The sequence below is a fragment of the Mytilus edulis genome, chromosome 6 (genome assembly GCF_963676685.1).
Source record: "Mytilus edulis chromosome 6, xbMytEdul2.2, whole genome shotgun sequence".
Classification (NCBI taxonomy): domain Eukaryota; kingdom Metazoa; phylum Mollusca; class Bivalvia; order Mytilida; family Mytilidae; genus Mytilus; species Mytilus edulis.
Window position 1 is genome coordinate 28,325,397 of NC_092349.1, and position 17,612 is coordinate 28,343,008.

The following is a 17,612-nucleotide window of genomic DNA, read 5'->3' on the forward strand; positions in this document are numbered from 1 at the left end:
ACGCGTACGATCAAGAGCAATTCGTTAGAAATAACCAGAGAACTAGGTTTGTATCCAAAACTTGTAGTCCCTATCAATTACTTATACAAGTATCTGCATCAGCAACCCTTAATTGTCCAATCAAAAATGTAGTGTTACATTCAATCTAAATGGTGCGACAGGCGACAAACTAGGTGACACTCCAACATATGTTCTAGAAGAAATTGTATATTGTAGTAAAACATATATGGCTGTGAAATCAAAAGGAAAATATTCAAATTCCCGATTAAACTGAATACCAGATAGTATTAACTTCTCGTGTTATGTGGTTCCTCTTACAGTGATAATATCACTGTGATTAGGAAAAGTGTCAAGGCAGTAAACCTTGACATAGGAGCAGGGTCAAACAATCTTCGTTAAAATGATAATCACAAACTACACTAATCGAACACTTTAACAGAATATAGAAGCCGCCGATGCAACCACGGCCAAAACATCATACATATATTTCGCTTGTTGATCTTGTCAACGCAATTACAAACAATTTGGTATATGTCATTGATATATAAACTAAGTTCAACATCGCCATAAAAATTTGGAACCTTAGTTCCTTCAAAATTTTTAAATTCATAATATGATCTAAACAAGACAGTAAATTTACCTCGCTGTGTGATGATGATTGCCTAACCCATCCTGAAAACCTGGATGTGTAAAAAGTAAAATCACAAAAACACTGAAGTTAGAGAAAAATCAATTCAGAAAGTCCATAATCACATGGCAAAATCAAATAACAAAACGCATCAAAAACGAATGGACAAGAACTGTCATATTCCTGACTTGGTACAGGCATTTTCAAATGTAATTGCTATGTGTTGTTCAATTCCTTTGTTATTGTTAATTAATATATATTAACTGGAATTTTTCCTTTATAGATGTTGAGAAAAAAACACTTTTAGATGAAAACCTTGTAGAGAGGGCAAGGAAACGGGTAGTCGGTTTTGAATTCATGATATTTAATTCCATTATTTTTCAAACCTTTAAATTTGATTTACCTACATGTATATTACCAGTATATTCCTAATTTCTATTCTCAATTTTATTCTATTATTATAGGCACCCCATTATTCAGTATTGTTTGGTCTATTTTTTCAATTTTTTGTCTACTATTCTCTTCTAAGAAACTCCGATAGACCCTTCAAAATGCGTGGTTAAATAAAACCTTTTATGGATTCAAAATTTATTTGTGTGTTGTCTAATAAGTGTTTAATAATAATTAAGGAATAATTGTAATATTTTTTCTGTCTATGAAAAAATAACATAAAAAATGTGGTGTACACTAAATATTGCGCGAAGCGAGTTATTTTAAAGTGTGCACCACATTAATTACCAGGCTTCTCACAAAAGAAATCAAAGTTACTCAATTTTATTATGGCACAATATATACACAAGACAAACAGATATATTTCACAGCACAGGACAAACACTCGACTATACCACTGGCAGTCACATATAACATGTAAAGTTAATGTTAAAGAGCAACTATAGCGTCTAGCCATTAGAAATGATAAATGTATTCATCCAAACAGCTCAAATAAACACATGAGCTAGCCACAGTATACACAAGCACATCTTATAAATAAGTACATAAAATACAATAAAATTCATAACTAACACAGTTATATGCGGCGGGTGGGAGGGTAAATAATTTCAATGAAAAATTTCAAATGTACCGCGAATCCCGAAACAAACAAATATATAAGAGCGTCCTGTATCCAGGTAACAAATTGACCAATCGAAAAGAAGTTTTTACAATTTCTTCCGAGTAAATGTAAACAGTGATTCACGTGGTAATTATCAATTTTTATAAAATCAATAATTACACTTTAATGTTAATTTGATCAAACAGAAAAAAAATATTACAATTATTTCTTATAATTTAATTCTAAATTCCAATTTAAACCGGAGAAAACCATGAAAAAACGTTGATGACGTAAATTATGACTATAGGCTGTTTAACAAAACACCGTCGGCTAATCAGAAGACACGTTACATCCAACATTTTTTTAGAATGTTATAAAGAATTGAACCAAACAATTTATCTATTTTTCGTCTTTTTTTTCTTTTCAAATTATATCTTATAATGCAGTACACATATATGTCTGTAAAAACAACACAAACAATTGTACATGTTATTAAGACTTTTAGAGACGAATATAACTTTACTTTTAAGAAACCATGCTTGAATGCCTCCCTGTATTATGGAAATGATAATCGGAAATTCAAGGATAACAGTTATTGCAATAATTATATTTGCTGGGTATCTTTCAAATGTTTAAGGATTTTAACAACCCATTAGGGGAAAACATATCAGATTGAACAACTAACATCGCATAACACTTTTCTAAAAACTAAACTTGATGTACAGTTACCCTTTATTTGATTTGAAAAAAAATCAAGCATAGGTGAATTAAGGTTGAATAGATCTTTTATGTTTTTTTTCTGCAGAAAAGTTATTTGTGTTTGGCACAGGAGTACATGTATAAAAGTTATCAAGAAATTTGATGTTTTTTATTAGATGATTTATTTTTGATTTTTACTTCTTCATTTTGATTCAAAACTCCATTTCCTGATTTTTCTCGAAACAAACACAATGAGGTCACATTTTTTAATTGAAATTATAGGTGGTGGAGTCTTACTACACATAGTTTAATGTTGGATGTAACACGTCTTCTGATTGGCTGCCAGTGAGTTGTCTATCAGCTCATATAGTTTGTTTTCCAAATAATGTGAACTGATGCCGTGTACGCCATTAGATGCTATTTAAGATATTTTGAGCTTAAATCAATATCCTTGTAATGTTTTGTATACCTTAAAATTCAGATATTATTGTTTTTTCTGTAGAATACATACTAGTTTTGCAATTGTACAATGAAACTAGATTATCTGTGTCATTTGGTCTCTTTGGAGGATTGTCTCATTGGCAACCATACCACATATTCTTAATTCTATATTTAGCAGATTTCTATGCAAGACAACTCGTTCTATCATTTTTAGTTACCTATATATTTGTTCTATATTTTTTCCATTAAAAAAGAGATTTTTTCAACCTTCCTTATCTAACCTAACAGACAAGGGTCAGGTTTGAACAATTTTAGATATTTTTAGTTGTGGACAGGTGTTTAAATCAAATGTTGTCCACATCATCCCACTCCTACATGTTTGCTCTAATAACCATGATAACAGCACTTAGTTAAACTTAAGGTGATGTTGTATGATTGCAATTAAAACAACTACATTTGTATCTACTATATCTACTATATCTACTATAGACCAAAGGGACCAGGGTGTACGCAATTACAGGGTCACCTATAAGCTAGTACCTTCAGTATTTAGCAAAACATATACCATATGCACTATACAATACATACAAGTTAATATATAGATGACAAACTGCACTACAATTCAAAAGAGGTACTTATAGTCTAAAAGCAATATAGAAAATTGATATGATAGCCAAGAACAAACAGTAAATACAGGATCCAGACTTCATAATTCGTTTTAGTTTGTTCTAGCATTGTCTTAATATTTGAAAGGACGGACATCGTGTTTTACAAAATGTGTGATGTTTATTGTAATTAACATAAGTAAGACGAAACTGATCAATACAGGTTGAGTATATTTGACTTGAACACCATACTGAAGTAAACAATTGAGTATGGAAATGTGGAATAGTAAGCAGAGACATCAATCCCCCCAAGGAGCAGAAAAAAAAAACGAAGTCCACCAATTGGTTTTTATCACAGCAAGAAAATGCCATAGACGTTAGCGGGCTTAAGCTGGTCTTTAAACAAAAATGTGGACTAGGTTTGTGAAAAATGGACGTCATACTAAACTCCAAGACATATAAATGAACTTAAAAAATACAATACTTATACCATGTATTTCTAATCCGTTCATAATACAAACAATTCCATGATACCAAGAGTTGTCTCTTCCCTCCTCCAAAGAACCAAAATAATGGAAATAAAATGCACTCCAAACGTGACGAAATAGTTACGGAACAGTCATAGAAAAGTTATTCAGTATTCGGGATTAAAAAGGTCATAAAAATGTATAGTTCATCTTAGAAAACAATGGAAGGGAGGATTGCATATGCATCGGAAGAGCAAACCTTGGACCTCGTCGTGTTGCTTATAAAAATACAGATTTCCATAATGGCCACCAAACCCGTAAAGACGTGCGTGAAATTTACGAAGTTATGATTTCATCTAAACCACTTGGAACTCAGAAATGATAAGTTCACAATTGGTCAATTGACATTAATTGAGTTATAATTTGATTTCTTGGCAATGCAATCTAATTATTCAACTGTGGTTAGCGATTAGTGGATGCTCCCATTACAGTGAATTTATTATTGAAATTTGTGTGAATTAATAACGCAAACTAGTGAAACTTTTTTTTTTCAGATTTACAATCCATTACTAGTTATAAACAAAATTGTGGATTTTGATAAACATTTATAGTGATTCAGTTTGATAATTAATCATTTCATTGTTGAATACAATAACATCGATGATTACTCAGCCATTTAGCTGTCAAGGATCGTTTCTCACCACATCGTCACGTCGGACCAAACGAGGTACACGGGCAGAACCGCGTGTGATACGGCAAATTACAGCTCTGACAAGTAATAGATATCTCAAGGTGAATAAAAATAGCCAAATTGGCATTAACTTTAATAAAATCGAAGATCTGAACAACTGTGACTATAATCATATAATAGTAAGCACACCTACTGATATAGAGTCAACAAGTAATATCATGACATGTGTAGGTCACAGACCTTTTGGGATATACACGGGAAGAAACTCTGATCGCCCAATAACTCTTGCATCAGTGAATATGATTCCCAATATCAGAACTTATTCCAAAAGTAACATGCTGGTTGTCACTCTAAGCTGCAGACGTGTTAAAAACAAGGCTCTAGCCATTTGTGATTTTGCGACTTCTCATGATTTAGATATTCTGGCTATCATGGAATCATGGCATGGTTCTAACTTTGATGGATGTGTTATTCAAGACCCAGTACAATCTGAATACAGCATAATACATCACAGTAGTAGTGATCGTTGAGGCGGTGGAATAACACTTCTGTTCAAAGGGGATATTTGCATAAAACGATTGAACATCCATGAAAAACATTTTACTCACTTTGAGCATATGGAGTTCTCTGTACATTCTGGAGATTTTAATATTCGTCTGTGTGTAATATACAGACCCCCACCATATAAATCTAATGGTTTTCGCAATACTGTTTTCTTTGAGGATTACGAATCATACCTTGATCAAAATATTATTCTAGTACCTGCGCATAACATTCTTTTCACCGGAGATTTCAATTTCCACCTAAATAATCTCAGTGACCCAGACGCATTACGTTTCTATCAGAGCCTGTTCATCCTCGGAACTAGAACTGTCAAACTCTGCAAAATTTGCTGATTTTTTTCGTCAATAAAGTTGTAACAATAAGAGATGGACTAAGAGACCAAAACGTAGTAAGGGGTGATAACATTGCATTTCTACAGCCAGATGTTGAATTCACTGGTACACCTTTTTTGTCATTCAAACACACAACCAATGATGAGATACGAACTATCATTCAAAAAGCCCCGAACAAGTCCTGCGAGCTAGATCCTATTCCGTCGAATCTCTTGAAACAGTGTTCAGATGTTGTCGTGCCACTTTTTTCAGATGTCGTCATTGCATCGTTTGATGAGGAAATCGTACCGTCAGACTTCAAACAGGCTCTTGTGAGACCTCTTCTGAAAAAAAAACGGGACTTGATTCCGAAATTTACAAAAATTACAGACCAGTGTCCAATTTACCCTTTATTTCAAAAACTCTAGAAAAGGTAGTTGATAAGAGACTAGATGTTCATTTGGACTCTAACTCATTGTATGATCCACTTCAGTCAGCATACAGACCACGTCATTTAACTGAAACTGCATTAGCGAGAGTACATCATGATATAAATGCGGCTTTAGATAAACAGTCATCAGTAGTATTGGTGCTATTGGACCTATCCGCTGCATTCGATGTCATAGATCACATAATTTTTCTACAACGTCTGTCATTTGCATATTGCATAACTGGTTGCGCTCTCGAATGGATTAAGTCGTATTTGACGGCTAGACATCAGCGTGTGGTGATTGGAACAACTACATCGAAGAAATATCATCTAACATTTGGTCTTCCACAAGGTTCCGTGCTTGGCCCGAAATTTGACTGTCTTTTCTCGAAGCCAATAGGTGAAATATGCAGTCACCATGGCATGAAATATCACTACTATGCGGACGATTCACAAGTGTAAATTGTTATCAAGCCGCTAGACAACTGGGATAACTATTTTTCAAACTTGAACTATGTTTTTCCGACATTAGTTCATGGATGTCAACAAATATGTTAAAACTGAATCAAGATAAAACCGAACTTATCATATTCACACCGAAACATCTGAAAGCTAGTGTACCAAATCTCCAACTCAAAGGCGGCAATACTGTTATAAGTAGTGTATCCTGCGTGAAAACTTATGTGTATTTTTTTATCAATATCTTACGATGGAAAGGCTAGTTTCTGCCATAGAAAATTCCTGTCATTTTCACATCAGTAATATTGGACGCATTCGCAGCTTCATAACAACAACTGCTTGCAAGACACTAGTGAACAGTCTAGTAACATCCAGACTTGATTATGGGAATATTCTGCTGAACGGTATCAACAAGACTACATTGAACAAATTACAAAAAGTACAAAATACAGCAGCTTGTCTTATCACCAGGACAAGAAAACATGAACCTATTACACCGATACTTGCTGATTTACATTGGTTACCCGTCCAATATAGACCACAATACAAAATATTGACTTATGTGTACTGCGCTTTGAATGACATTGGCCCTGCGTACATTCTGGAACTAGTCAATCTACACGTGCCAAACCGATCTTTGCGTTCAAGCTCCACAAAACTACACACCGTTCAAAAAGTGAGGACGAAGACGTACGGTGAAAGACAATTTGATTGGACAGCGGCATTTCTATGGAACAATTTCCCGAACAGTTTAATACAATGTCCCTAGAGTGTTTTAAATATCAGCTAAAAACTCATTTATATCGCATTGCCTTTTAATTAGATTGAATTCTTTTCTCTTTTATGGGCTTTTTACTATTTGTATTTCGTTTTAGAGTCTTTGCTTGTTTGCATACTTTAAGCCTATATTGTTAATTTTTAATTCTTTGTTTAAACAGGTATTTTCGTATTGACCTTTTATTTTATGGTAGGCATTTTTTATTTCAGCATTTGAATGCATGTTTTATGTTTTTGTCATTGATTTGTTTTAATTACTATGTGAATGTACAGCGCCTTAGAGTAATTTTTATTTTTGTATATAGGGCACTTTATAAATTATCATTATTATTATTATTATAGCTCATCAGTCATAAAAAAATACAAAGTTTAATTGTATTGCTTTAGTAATACAGTCCTTGGATGGTGTACACTTCACACTTATACCATACACCATTACATCATTCTCCATAAACAACTACACCATAAACCCTATGCCATTACATCATACACATTACACCTCTGCATCACACACCTTTCCTTTCAAACAAAGCATGCAACTACACAATTATTTATCTATTTAAAAAAAAATGAATTTTGATCACAATAATGTAAACTAATGTATGAAATTACACTTCAGTTCTTATCAATATTTTGCATAGTTTTAAATGTCGTACACTATTCATTCACATCTTTTCCAATAGTACATTACACCATTAAACCATTCCCATTACACCATTAAACCATTCCCATTACACCATATGCCATAACACTATACACCTTATATCACTGCACCATATGCCATTCACCATTACACCATTCATAATGACTGTATGAAGCAATATCATTGTTTTGAATATGCATATTAATTGAAAGCAGTATAAATATCATGCCAGATTGTACGTTAAAACATTATTCAATGATTGGAAGAAATGCGTAAATTCAACACTTTATTGTATTCTTTTTAACACTGTCGAAATTCAGGGGTAGGGTTTCGCACTAATATTAATATGTTAATCCTGTCAGAAGCAAAAATGTTTTTGCCGAAAAACTGAAATTTGTATTTCAGTGGCTGTTATCTATCACAATTGATTTTTATTTTTCGTTTAATGTTCAATCTTAATTGAGGCTTTTCAATTCCCATCATTTATTGTTTCCCAATTTCTCAACCCGGGACACTTTTAGCTTACATCTCCACTGGCACGATAATTTACAGTATAATACACACGACACTAACTACATTTTCATTTCAAAATATTTACCTTTATAAGTTTATTTCTTTAGTTTTCTCTGTTTCAGATAAATATTGAGCCCCAAATTAGATTGACAATCAAAATTATCAGTTCAGCCTATTTTAAATTAATGTTTGGAATGGTCTTGTGAACGAAATAATTCTCATTTAAAACGCAGTTGTATTATCCCTCACTGGCGGAAGGTTGTATGTAACAAAACAAAACCTTCTGCCAGTGAGGGATAATACAATTACGTTTTAATACAAAATACAATTGTATAACTTTTCTCAGGTGGTGTTACAATTTCGTACATGTATGTACAACAGTATTATTTAAGGGTGTTAACTTGTTGAATATAATATAACCAACAAAGTCTAGGTGTGAAAAGTTGCGTGTGCCAGTAATAATATGCATTTCGATTGCACAGTTACCGGTACATGTGGCTGTTATTGCTTATATAAAGACTATGCATATTATGTTAAACATTTATCAAAACAAACCCAATATATGGTCCGAGACCACAATTATTTCGTAGTGCATTTCTTTTAGAACATCAATAACAATTTAAAAAAAAACCACCTGCGCTTTCTCAATGAAATTTTTAAAGTGTGCTGTACTACTTTTGGGACAAATCATATCAAAATTATAGAACATTTCATCGACTCTAACTCAAAATATGGACAATTTTGTGTTTAGGACGTCTTGAAATCTTTTGACAGCTTCCGAAGTGCTAATTTTGGAACTTTTTCAACTAGACCAAATCACTACTTTCCTTAAAAATCGGGACCCAAATTTTTTGACAGTGTAATGTCATCCCCCTTCTTACAATTTGAGGCATTAAACATGGAGAAATCAATTTGAAAGGGGTATACAAATTAATGGCAAGTAACCCACTGTCAACACTAGGGACAATATTCGTGAACAACGAAAATCAAGGGACGACAATTGTGGTCTCGGACCTAATAGGATAGAAAGAGTTGACAAATCTTAAAAAAAACTTGGTATGACCAAGTTTAAACAATTATAACACTGCTTACAAAGTTTCATAACAATAGGATATATTCTATAGACAATATGTTAAATTCTATACTCAACTTTGCGTGTTAAATTTTGACGTTAAAAAAAAAAATTCAACTATCAAGATTTGGGGCTTTACAAATTAAAATTAAATCAAATCCCTTAATATATAATTTATTATGTACTTAAAGCAATAGAGTACTCATTTGATTTATCAGACTAAGCATAATTATTTAAAAGTTACATGAAGATGTAATACTTTCCAGCAATTTTAAATTGGTGAAGCTTTTTGGTTATAAATAATCCTGAAATATGTATTGAATGTACTTTAAATGGAAAGAAAAGTTATAAGTAGCATATCATATTAGTTTAAAAGGGTCTTAAGCTAAGTCAGACTGGACAAAAATTAGGGCCAATTTAGGTCGTGCAACATATTAACATTAAAAAATGCATATTGAGGCTATAAGAAATAAAAAAAAAATATGTATTTTTAATCATTTTTATACTCATGTGACATGATACAACAAATCTGAACACAAAAAGGCTCTTGGAATTAATTTTTCTTGCAGACAGTATGGTCTGCTACAATGATTTTTTCCCTTTTTATTAAAAAAAACTTGAATGCAATTTTAAACTCAACAGGCTTATATTTTAACCACTTGCTATCCTAAAGAAAAGAAAAATATTATGTAAAAAGGAACAGGTACAAAACATGCAATAGACATTGTAAAGTGCTTTTTATACAAATTTAGTGAGGTCTTTACTATGGACTTCAATTTTTATGTACCAAGCTCCCCACTTTTGACTTTATCCAAACAGGGCGTTAGACAAGGGTCATTTATACAACACATTTTGCACATATTGTCTGAGATAATCTTCTTTTCTGTAGATTCAGAGTTCATAAATAAGTAAAAGAACTAGATAAAGGCATAAAAACACAAATATTGACACATGAAAACCTGTCAGATAGAAAGTCAGGGTGCCATGTATGCATCAATATTGAAAAAGCTATGAAATGCCTATTTTGACCATAAATTGCCAACAACATTGGCCATTTTTGCAGAAATTCTATAAAATAAAAGTTTAAATCCTTTAGTTGCATGCTATTTGGCAAATTGACACCACCAAATCATTTAGGGAAGTTGCCAAGGTACAGATTCTATATTTACAGATTTCACCTCTTAGGTCCGATACTACAATTATTTCGTACTACATTTCTTTTAGAACATAAATGAAAATTTAAAAAAACCCACCTGCGTCTTCTCAATGAAAGTTTTAAAGTGTGTTGTATTACTTTTGGGACAAATTAAATCAAATTTGTAGAAAACTTCATCGGCTCTAACTCAAAATATGGACACTTTTATGTTTAGGGCGTCTTGAAATCTTTTGACAAATTCCGATGTGCTAATTTTTAACCTTTTTCAACTAGACCAAATCACAACTTTCCTTAAAAATCGGGACCCAAATTTTTTGACAATGTAATTTCATCCCCTTTCTTGCAATTTGATTCATTAAACATGGACCTAATAGGATAGAAAGAGTTGACAAATCTTAAAAAAACTTGTATGACCAAGTTTAATCAATTATAACACTGCTTACAAAGTTTCATAACAATAGCATATATATTTGGACAATATGTTAAAGACCAAACAGCCTATTGTTTATGCGCATCAGCTAACGCAACTTGGTAGTGACATAAACGCTCTATGACGTTGTTTCTAGCAAAGAAAAAACGTCAAATTATAACGTCCTATTTCGCGTTTTTCTCGGATTCCATCATGGTGTACGCGACGTAGGTACGCTACGTCTCCCAAGAAAAGAGGAATTATTATGCGTCACGCTACTTTAATATCCTGTGGAAATTTAACACAAATGGACACATTAGATACTACACTATATTTAACCTTCGTTCTAATAAAAATAATAAAATGTAAATTTTGATCTCGACTTTTTGCATTTGCGCCGTTCTTCATTTCACTTTTTTTTATTCTTTCACATGCGTAAATTTTGTCTTATTTTTGCGTCGATCTGCATTTCATTTTTATTCTTCTTCGCTTGCGTAGATTTTGTCTTTCGTTTGCGCCGATTGTGTACAGGTTAGGTGAAAGTTTTTTTTATGCCCGATTTATGGGCATTATGTTTTCTGGTCTGTGCGTCCGTTCGTTCGTCCGTCTGTCCCGCTTTAGGTTAAAGTTTTTAGTTACAGTTTTTGGTCAAGGTAGTTTTTGACGAAGTTGAAGTCCTGTCAACTTAAAACTTAGTAAACATGTTCCGTATTCAATGATCCTACTAATTTTAGTGTCAATTTTGAAAAAAATAAAAAAATAAAGTATTCACAAGGTTAGGCCGACAATCAATTATTCCTAAAAGTTTTGACATACTGGCAACATGTGCATGTAACTGATGTCTAGATGATTCTCGTAAAATAATGTCCGATCTTGCAATGAATTAAAATTTATTTATACTGCTTATTTGACAAAATCTTATAGTAAAAATAAAATGATGACAAAGGGTCATTTTTGTTTGTCCAATCTCACTGAAGCATACAGCTAATTTCTTACTGTATGTAGATCAACACTTAAGTTTGCCTGCTTGCTTTGTTTGTATATTTTGTATAATTATATTTTGATAACGTCCATTTCAATTAAATAGCATATATACAGGTTTACATACCTATATATAAAGATGTCAATCTTAATTACAGAGCTTGAGTAAACACTTATACAAACAAAGCAAGGAAGCCAACCACAGTGTTACCCTACATGCATTAGGAAATTAGCTGTAAGGCAAACAATATTAATAAAACTAATACTCAGCGAATATGAATTAAAATCAAATTTTCGGTGTTTAAAACTGAATTGTTGTTAATTTAACTTATGACAAAAACAATTGCTCCAAGAATAATATCTTACATAAAATCGCTCCCTTTCATTTAGCTACAACTGTGACCGGAAAGATTGAAAACAAATTTCGATTTTCAATGCCGGCAGCAATCTTTTCTTTGTTTTAATTTTCAAAATGAGCAATTTAGATTGATTATATTTCATCCTGTTGGAAAAATCTTACTTTGTAGTTTTCAACGGAAAATTATTTCTAAATTAATTTTTGAATCAAAAACTTTTTGTATTTTATATTTACTGTCTCGTTTATTGAAAAAACATGAGGTAGTAATACAAGGATTGTATTTTAAGATAGGTGTATAACGTTTTAGAATCAAAACTTTCATTCATATATTATACCTATAATTTTAATTTTCTTATATCTTAAATATTCTTAAATAACGAATTCACAAACTCGATGCAATAATTTCTAAACTTTCGTCTTAGTCGGGAAAAATAATGGTATAAAGAACTCCGTCCATGCTTTTGTATGTCCGAATTTCAACAGTACCGAATGAGTTCGTTACGGCAAACTTCTGAAATTGACGCGAAAAAGAAACAAGCACATCTCGTCTGGTATATTAAAATGCTCTGTAAGTTAAGCAGTGCCATCTTTCATTTCTATTTTTATTTTCAATAATTTTGCTTATGTGGGAAAGAGGACAAAAACAGACTTTCAATACAAAAGCGGCGTGAAAGGTTATTTCAAACAATTTTCATTCCGGCGTATGGTGTTTCTGAAGGTTTATATTGTGCGGCAACAACATCATAATAGTACGGCGGCTTTGTGAAAAATTGTGCACATCCTGCTACAAGCATGAAGTTTGGCATAGACCTTCCTCATCTAGTACTCTTTAATTTCAGATAGGGAGGCATTTGAAAAAAATGTCACACATCCGGTAAAATCTAAAATGGCGGACTTCATACTTAAATCAGCCCAATATGGCTAGTATGTTAAAAGGTGTTATAATCATGCTACTATCATAATAATTGGTACAAACCTTTGTTTTTTACTACTTTTAGATATATTATATAGATTAGATGTCTTGAAAAACCCTACTTCCGGTAAAATCTAATATGGCGGACATTGTACTAAAATAAGCTTATTTTTTAGGGAAGGTATTTGAAATATGTTTAAACATATTGCTACTATCATTACATTGTGCAGGAACCATTTCTTTGGTGCTTCTCATGGATACAATGTATAAGACATATTTCTTTAAAACCCTTACTTCCGGTAATATCCAAAATGGCGGACATAAAAATATCAATTTCTTTTTTTATATATTGAACTTTTTTCAAAATGTAAAGAAAATGTTTTTTATTGTGCTGGCTTTAAGTTATCCTCAAAACCACTTATTCATTCGGCTGTAAATGTTTAAATACAAAGTTATCACTTCCGGTAAAAAAAAAACCAATCTGGCGTAAATTTCAAAGATGAGTCTTCGGTGTAGAGTTTTGATGGATTGATTTAAACAAAATAAAATAACTTAAGTACTAAAACATTTCTAAAACTGCTACTATAATTCGGCCAAAAAGACATGTTCATTCACGATCACTACCTCATGCACACAAGGCAGTCTACGGGCGACCCGATTTTTCACATCATCCTTTCTTGCATCCACATGTTCAAGCTTCTGACAAAATGATGAGGCCTCAGAGAGAGTTTTTTAACCATGTTAACCCAATCTGTTAAATTTGTGGTGCGATCTTATAGCAAAACCCCGGTGATTTAGGTTGATCAATTATCCTTCTTTATGTTAAAGTCACATTTTCAAATGCCATCCAATTGAATGTCTCACACGCAGTCTTTTTCTTTTCAAGCAAAGATAGAACTGTATCACAACTGGTAAAGGCATGGATAACAATAAGTGTGTGATCACTCATTGACTAGTGCATTTGAAAGGTCATTGATAGATATTAATTCAAAGATTTTGCCCTCCCAAACACAATCCATAACTTCGTCTACCCCTATGTCACGGAATAGCGAAACAGTAATGACAGCATCATCAGTAACGACTGTGTTTAAGTTCGTGTTTCACTGCATCAGATACGTACAAGCACCATGATTCTAGTGTCTGCCTTTTAATGTGAACATAGTGCTAAACTTGAAATACATAACGTGGTGGATAAGATAGAATATCCTGAACATTTGTTGCTACAACTACCATACGCATCCGAGAATTGTATCCACTCGTGTTACAGTTTCAAGGTATTTGATTGAGGTAAGGACATAATACCAAATCAGCATACTCGTTAGCCCGCAAATACATGTTTATTCACAATCGGAGAGCTGATTTTCCACATATACAAGGACTGGTATTGTTTCTTACATCCATAATGTACAAGCTCCTGATAAGATGAAGAGGCCTCACTAAGAGTTCAAAAGGGTTCCAATGGATCATATTTGTTCCTTCGCCATTCATAAGCGTCTGGACTAGTTAGCATAGGAACCAATTCCAAGGTTGTTACTCCTTCATAGCCGCCGTGGTATATTGCACGCTTTAAATGCTGAAAAAGACTAGACCGAGTCGTGGGAATAGCCTCAGTAAGTCTTTCCTCTCCCAAAAACGCGTTTTCTTACTTTGTACTCATTCTAAATGCTTAAGTCACATCTTCAAACTCTATCCATTTCACCAACGCAGTTCCTTTTCCAGCAAACGTGTAATCTCTCAATGCCTAGTGCATTTGAAAGGTCATGTATAGATATATATCTAAAGTTTTCCCCACTTCCAAATGCAAACCAAAGTTCGTCTGCCCCTATGTCACGGAATAGCGACACAGCAATGACATCAGTATCGACTGTTCGATGACGCTAAACCTGAAACATCATCAAGTGGTGATAGCAATGAACATCCTGAGCATTTCTTAATACAACTACCTTAATTTTCCTCAAAATTTTATTGAGCAATCTGCTGTGAATGAAAACTAAAATTTCTTTCTTATTGTCGTCATCTCTCAGAACACTTTGCCAATTTTGAGGAATTAGTTTTGACCCTGGATTCGTTTGTGTATTCTCTTTCCCCAAAATGTAGCTCTTGCTTCTTGTAGCAGCCTTCAAACTACCAGTATTGTCTATGTACGCATCCGAGACTACATCAACTATTGTTACAGTTTCAAAGTGTTTCCTAACGAGTATGCTGATTAATATGTCCTTACCTTGATAAAATACCTTGAAACTTTAACATGAGTGGATGCAATTTTTGATGAGTATAGTAGTTGTAGCAACAAATGCTCAGGACTTTCAGTGTTATCCACCACGTGATGTATTTCAAATTTAGCACCAATGTTCACATTAAGAGGCTGACACTAGAATCATGGTGCATGTGTCTGATGCAGTGAAACAAAACTTAAACGAGTCATGATTCGAACAGTCGTTACTGATGATGCTGTCATTACTGTTTCGCTATTCCGTGACATAGGGGTAGACGAACTATGGATTGTGTTTGGGAAGGCAAAACACTTTGGATTACTATCTATCAATGGTCTTTCAAATGTACTAGGCAATAAGTTATCACACACACTCCTTGTGATCAATGCCTTTACCGGTTGTGATACGGTTTTCTCTTTGCTAGGAAAGAAAAAAGACTTCGTGGGAGTCATTGATTGCATTTGAAGATGTGACTTCAACATAAAGAATGATGATTGATCAATCGAAATTACCGGGGTTTTACTGTAAGATCGCACAAACTTATCAGATGGGGCTAACGTGGTTAACGAAGCAAGAAAATAACTATTTGCACAAAAGGAAAGGCTAATTGAGACTATTTCCTCAACTTGGTCTTCTCTTTTCCAGCATGTAAAACGTGCAATATACTAGGGAAGGTGTTAAGGGGGACGAGCATTAGATTGCTCTTATGCTACCCAGTCCAGGCGCTAATGGATGGCGATGGGACAAAGAGGATCCCTTTTAAAAAACTCTTTCTTAGGCCTCATCATTTTGTCAAAAGCTTGTACACTGTTGATGTAAGAAAGGATGTCTCGGTCGTTGTTAATGTCGAGAATCGGATCTCCAGTGCACCGCTTTGTGTGCATGTGGTAGGGACTGTGAATAAACATGTATTTTTGGCCAAATAGTAGTAATTTTAAAAATGTTTTAGTATTATACTGATTTTTTTTTAATCAATCTATCCAAAACTCTACATCGAAGAAATGGATTGAGTACTCATCTTTGAAATTTACGCCATATTTTTTACCGGAAGTGTCAACTTTGTATTTAAACATTTACAACAGAATATAATTAGGGGTTTTGATGATAACTTAAAGCCAAAATATTAATAACCAGCACAAAAAACAACATTTTCTTTACATTTTGAAAAAAAGTTGAATATTTAAATAATGATTTGATGTTTCTATGTCCGCCATTTTGAATGTTACCGGAAGTAGGGGTTTTAAAGACAGATTTTCTATACATTGTATTCATTAGAAGCACCAAAGAAAGGTTCCTGCACAATTTAATGATAGTAGCAATACGTTTAAACACATTTCAATTACCCTCCCTAAAAATTAAGCTTATTTTAGTACAATGTCCACCATGTTGGAATTTACCGGAAGTAGGATTTTTGCAGACATCTAAACAATATAATATATCCAAAAGTAGTACGAAACAAAGATTTGTACCAAACATTATGGTTGTAGCATGATAATAACACCTTTTGAAATACTAGCCTTTGATATTGGGCTGATTTAAGTATGAAGTCCGCCATTTTGGATTTTACCGGAAGTGAGACATTTTTTTCAAATGCCTCCCTATCTGAAATAGAAGAGAAATAGTTGAGAGAGGTATATATGCTTGTAGCCGCCGGACTAAAAAATCTGAAACTGATACATGCTTAATCTCTAGTATTACCGGATAAAAAAGTAGGTGAATATAGTTGTTATTCTTGGAAATTTAAATGTGGGTTTCAAACGTCCAATTTGCGATTTCTTTTTTTAAATAGTGCGCCAGCGAGGAAAGTTTGTACTATGACGTCAGATGCAATGTTCTGAAGAAAGACAACTCTTTTCTTCAAAACAAACGAGAAAAATACATGAAAATTACTCATAACTTTTTTGAAAGGTCGGTGACATACACTTTTTTTTGCTTTATTTTGAAGAATACATATGGCACTATTCTTTTTTAAATTTTTCTGAAGAAATCACTGGTAGATATTTTTTAATACTGGAAACGTTTTTCAGTTTTACGTTTAATTTTTGGCGGGAATGAAATAAATCATATGTTAAAGATCAAATCAATATGAGCCTTAAACTCTTGAACCTGTATTTGAAAGATACAAATCTACTGTTTAACGTGACACAAGAATTATGCTTGTAGGTTTGATATAAAGAATTTTTTTAATCTTATTTTGTTCCTCAAATCATGCAACACCTTCACACCAAATT

General features: G+C 33.1%; 1 protein-coding gene across 1 annotated transcript; it reads left to right on the top strand.

Annotated features, from left to right (window-relative positions):
- The first annotated feature begins 4,551 nt into the window (after positions 1-4,551).
- Positions 4,552-5,112, top strand: LOC139526328 (uncharacterized). The gene has a single exon (XM_071321461.1). The coding sequence runs from the start codon at positions 4,552-4,554 to the stop codon at positions 5,110-5,112; it is 561 nt and encodes a 186-aa protein (XP_071177562.1).
- Positions 5,113-17,612: the final 12,500 nt, after the last annotated feature.

Coding starts and splice junctions, on each gene's coding strand:
- LOC139526328 (XM_071321461.1), top strand. CDS start 4,552: ATGATTACTCAGCCATTTAGCTGTCAAGGATCGTTTCTCACCACATCG.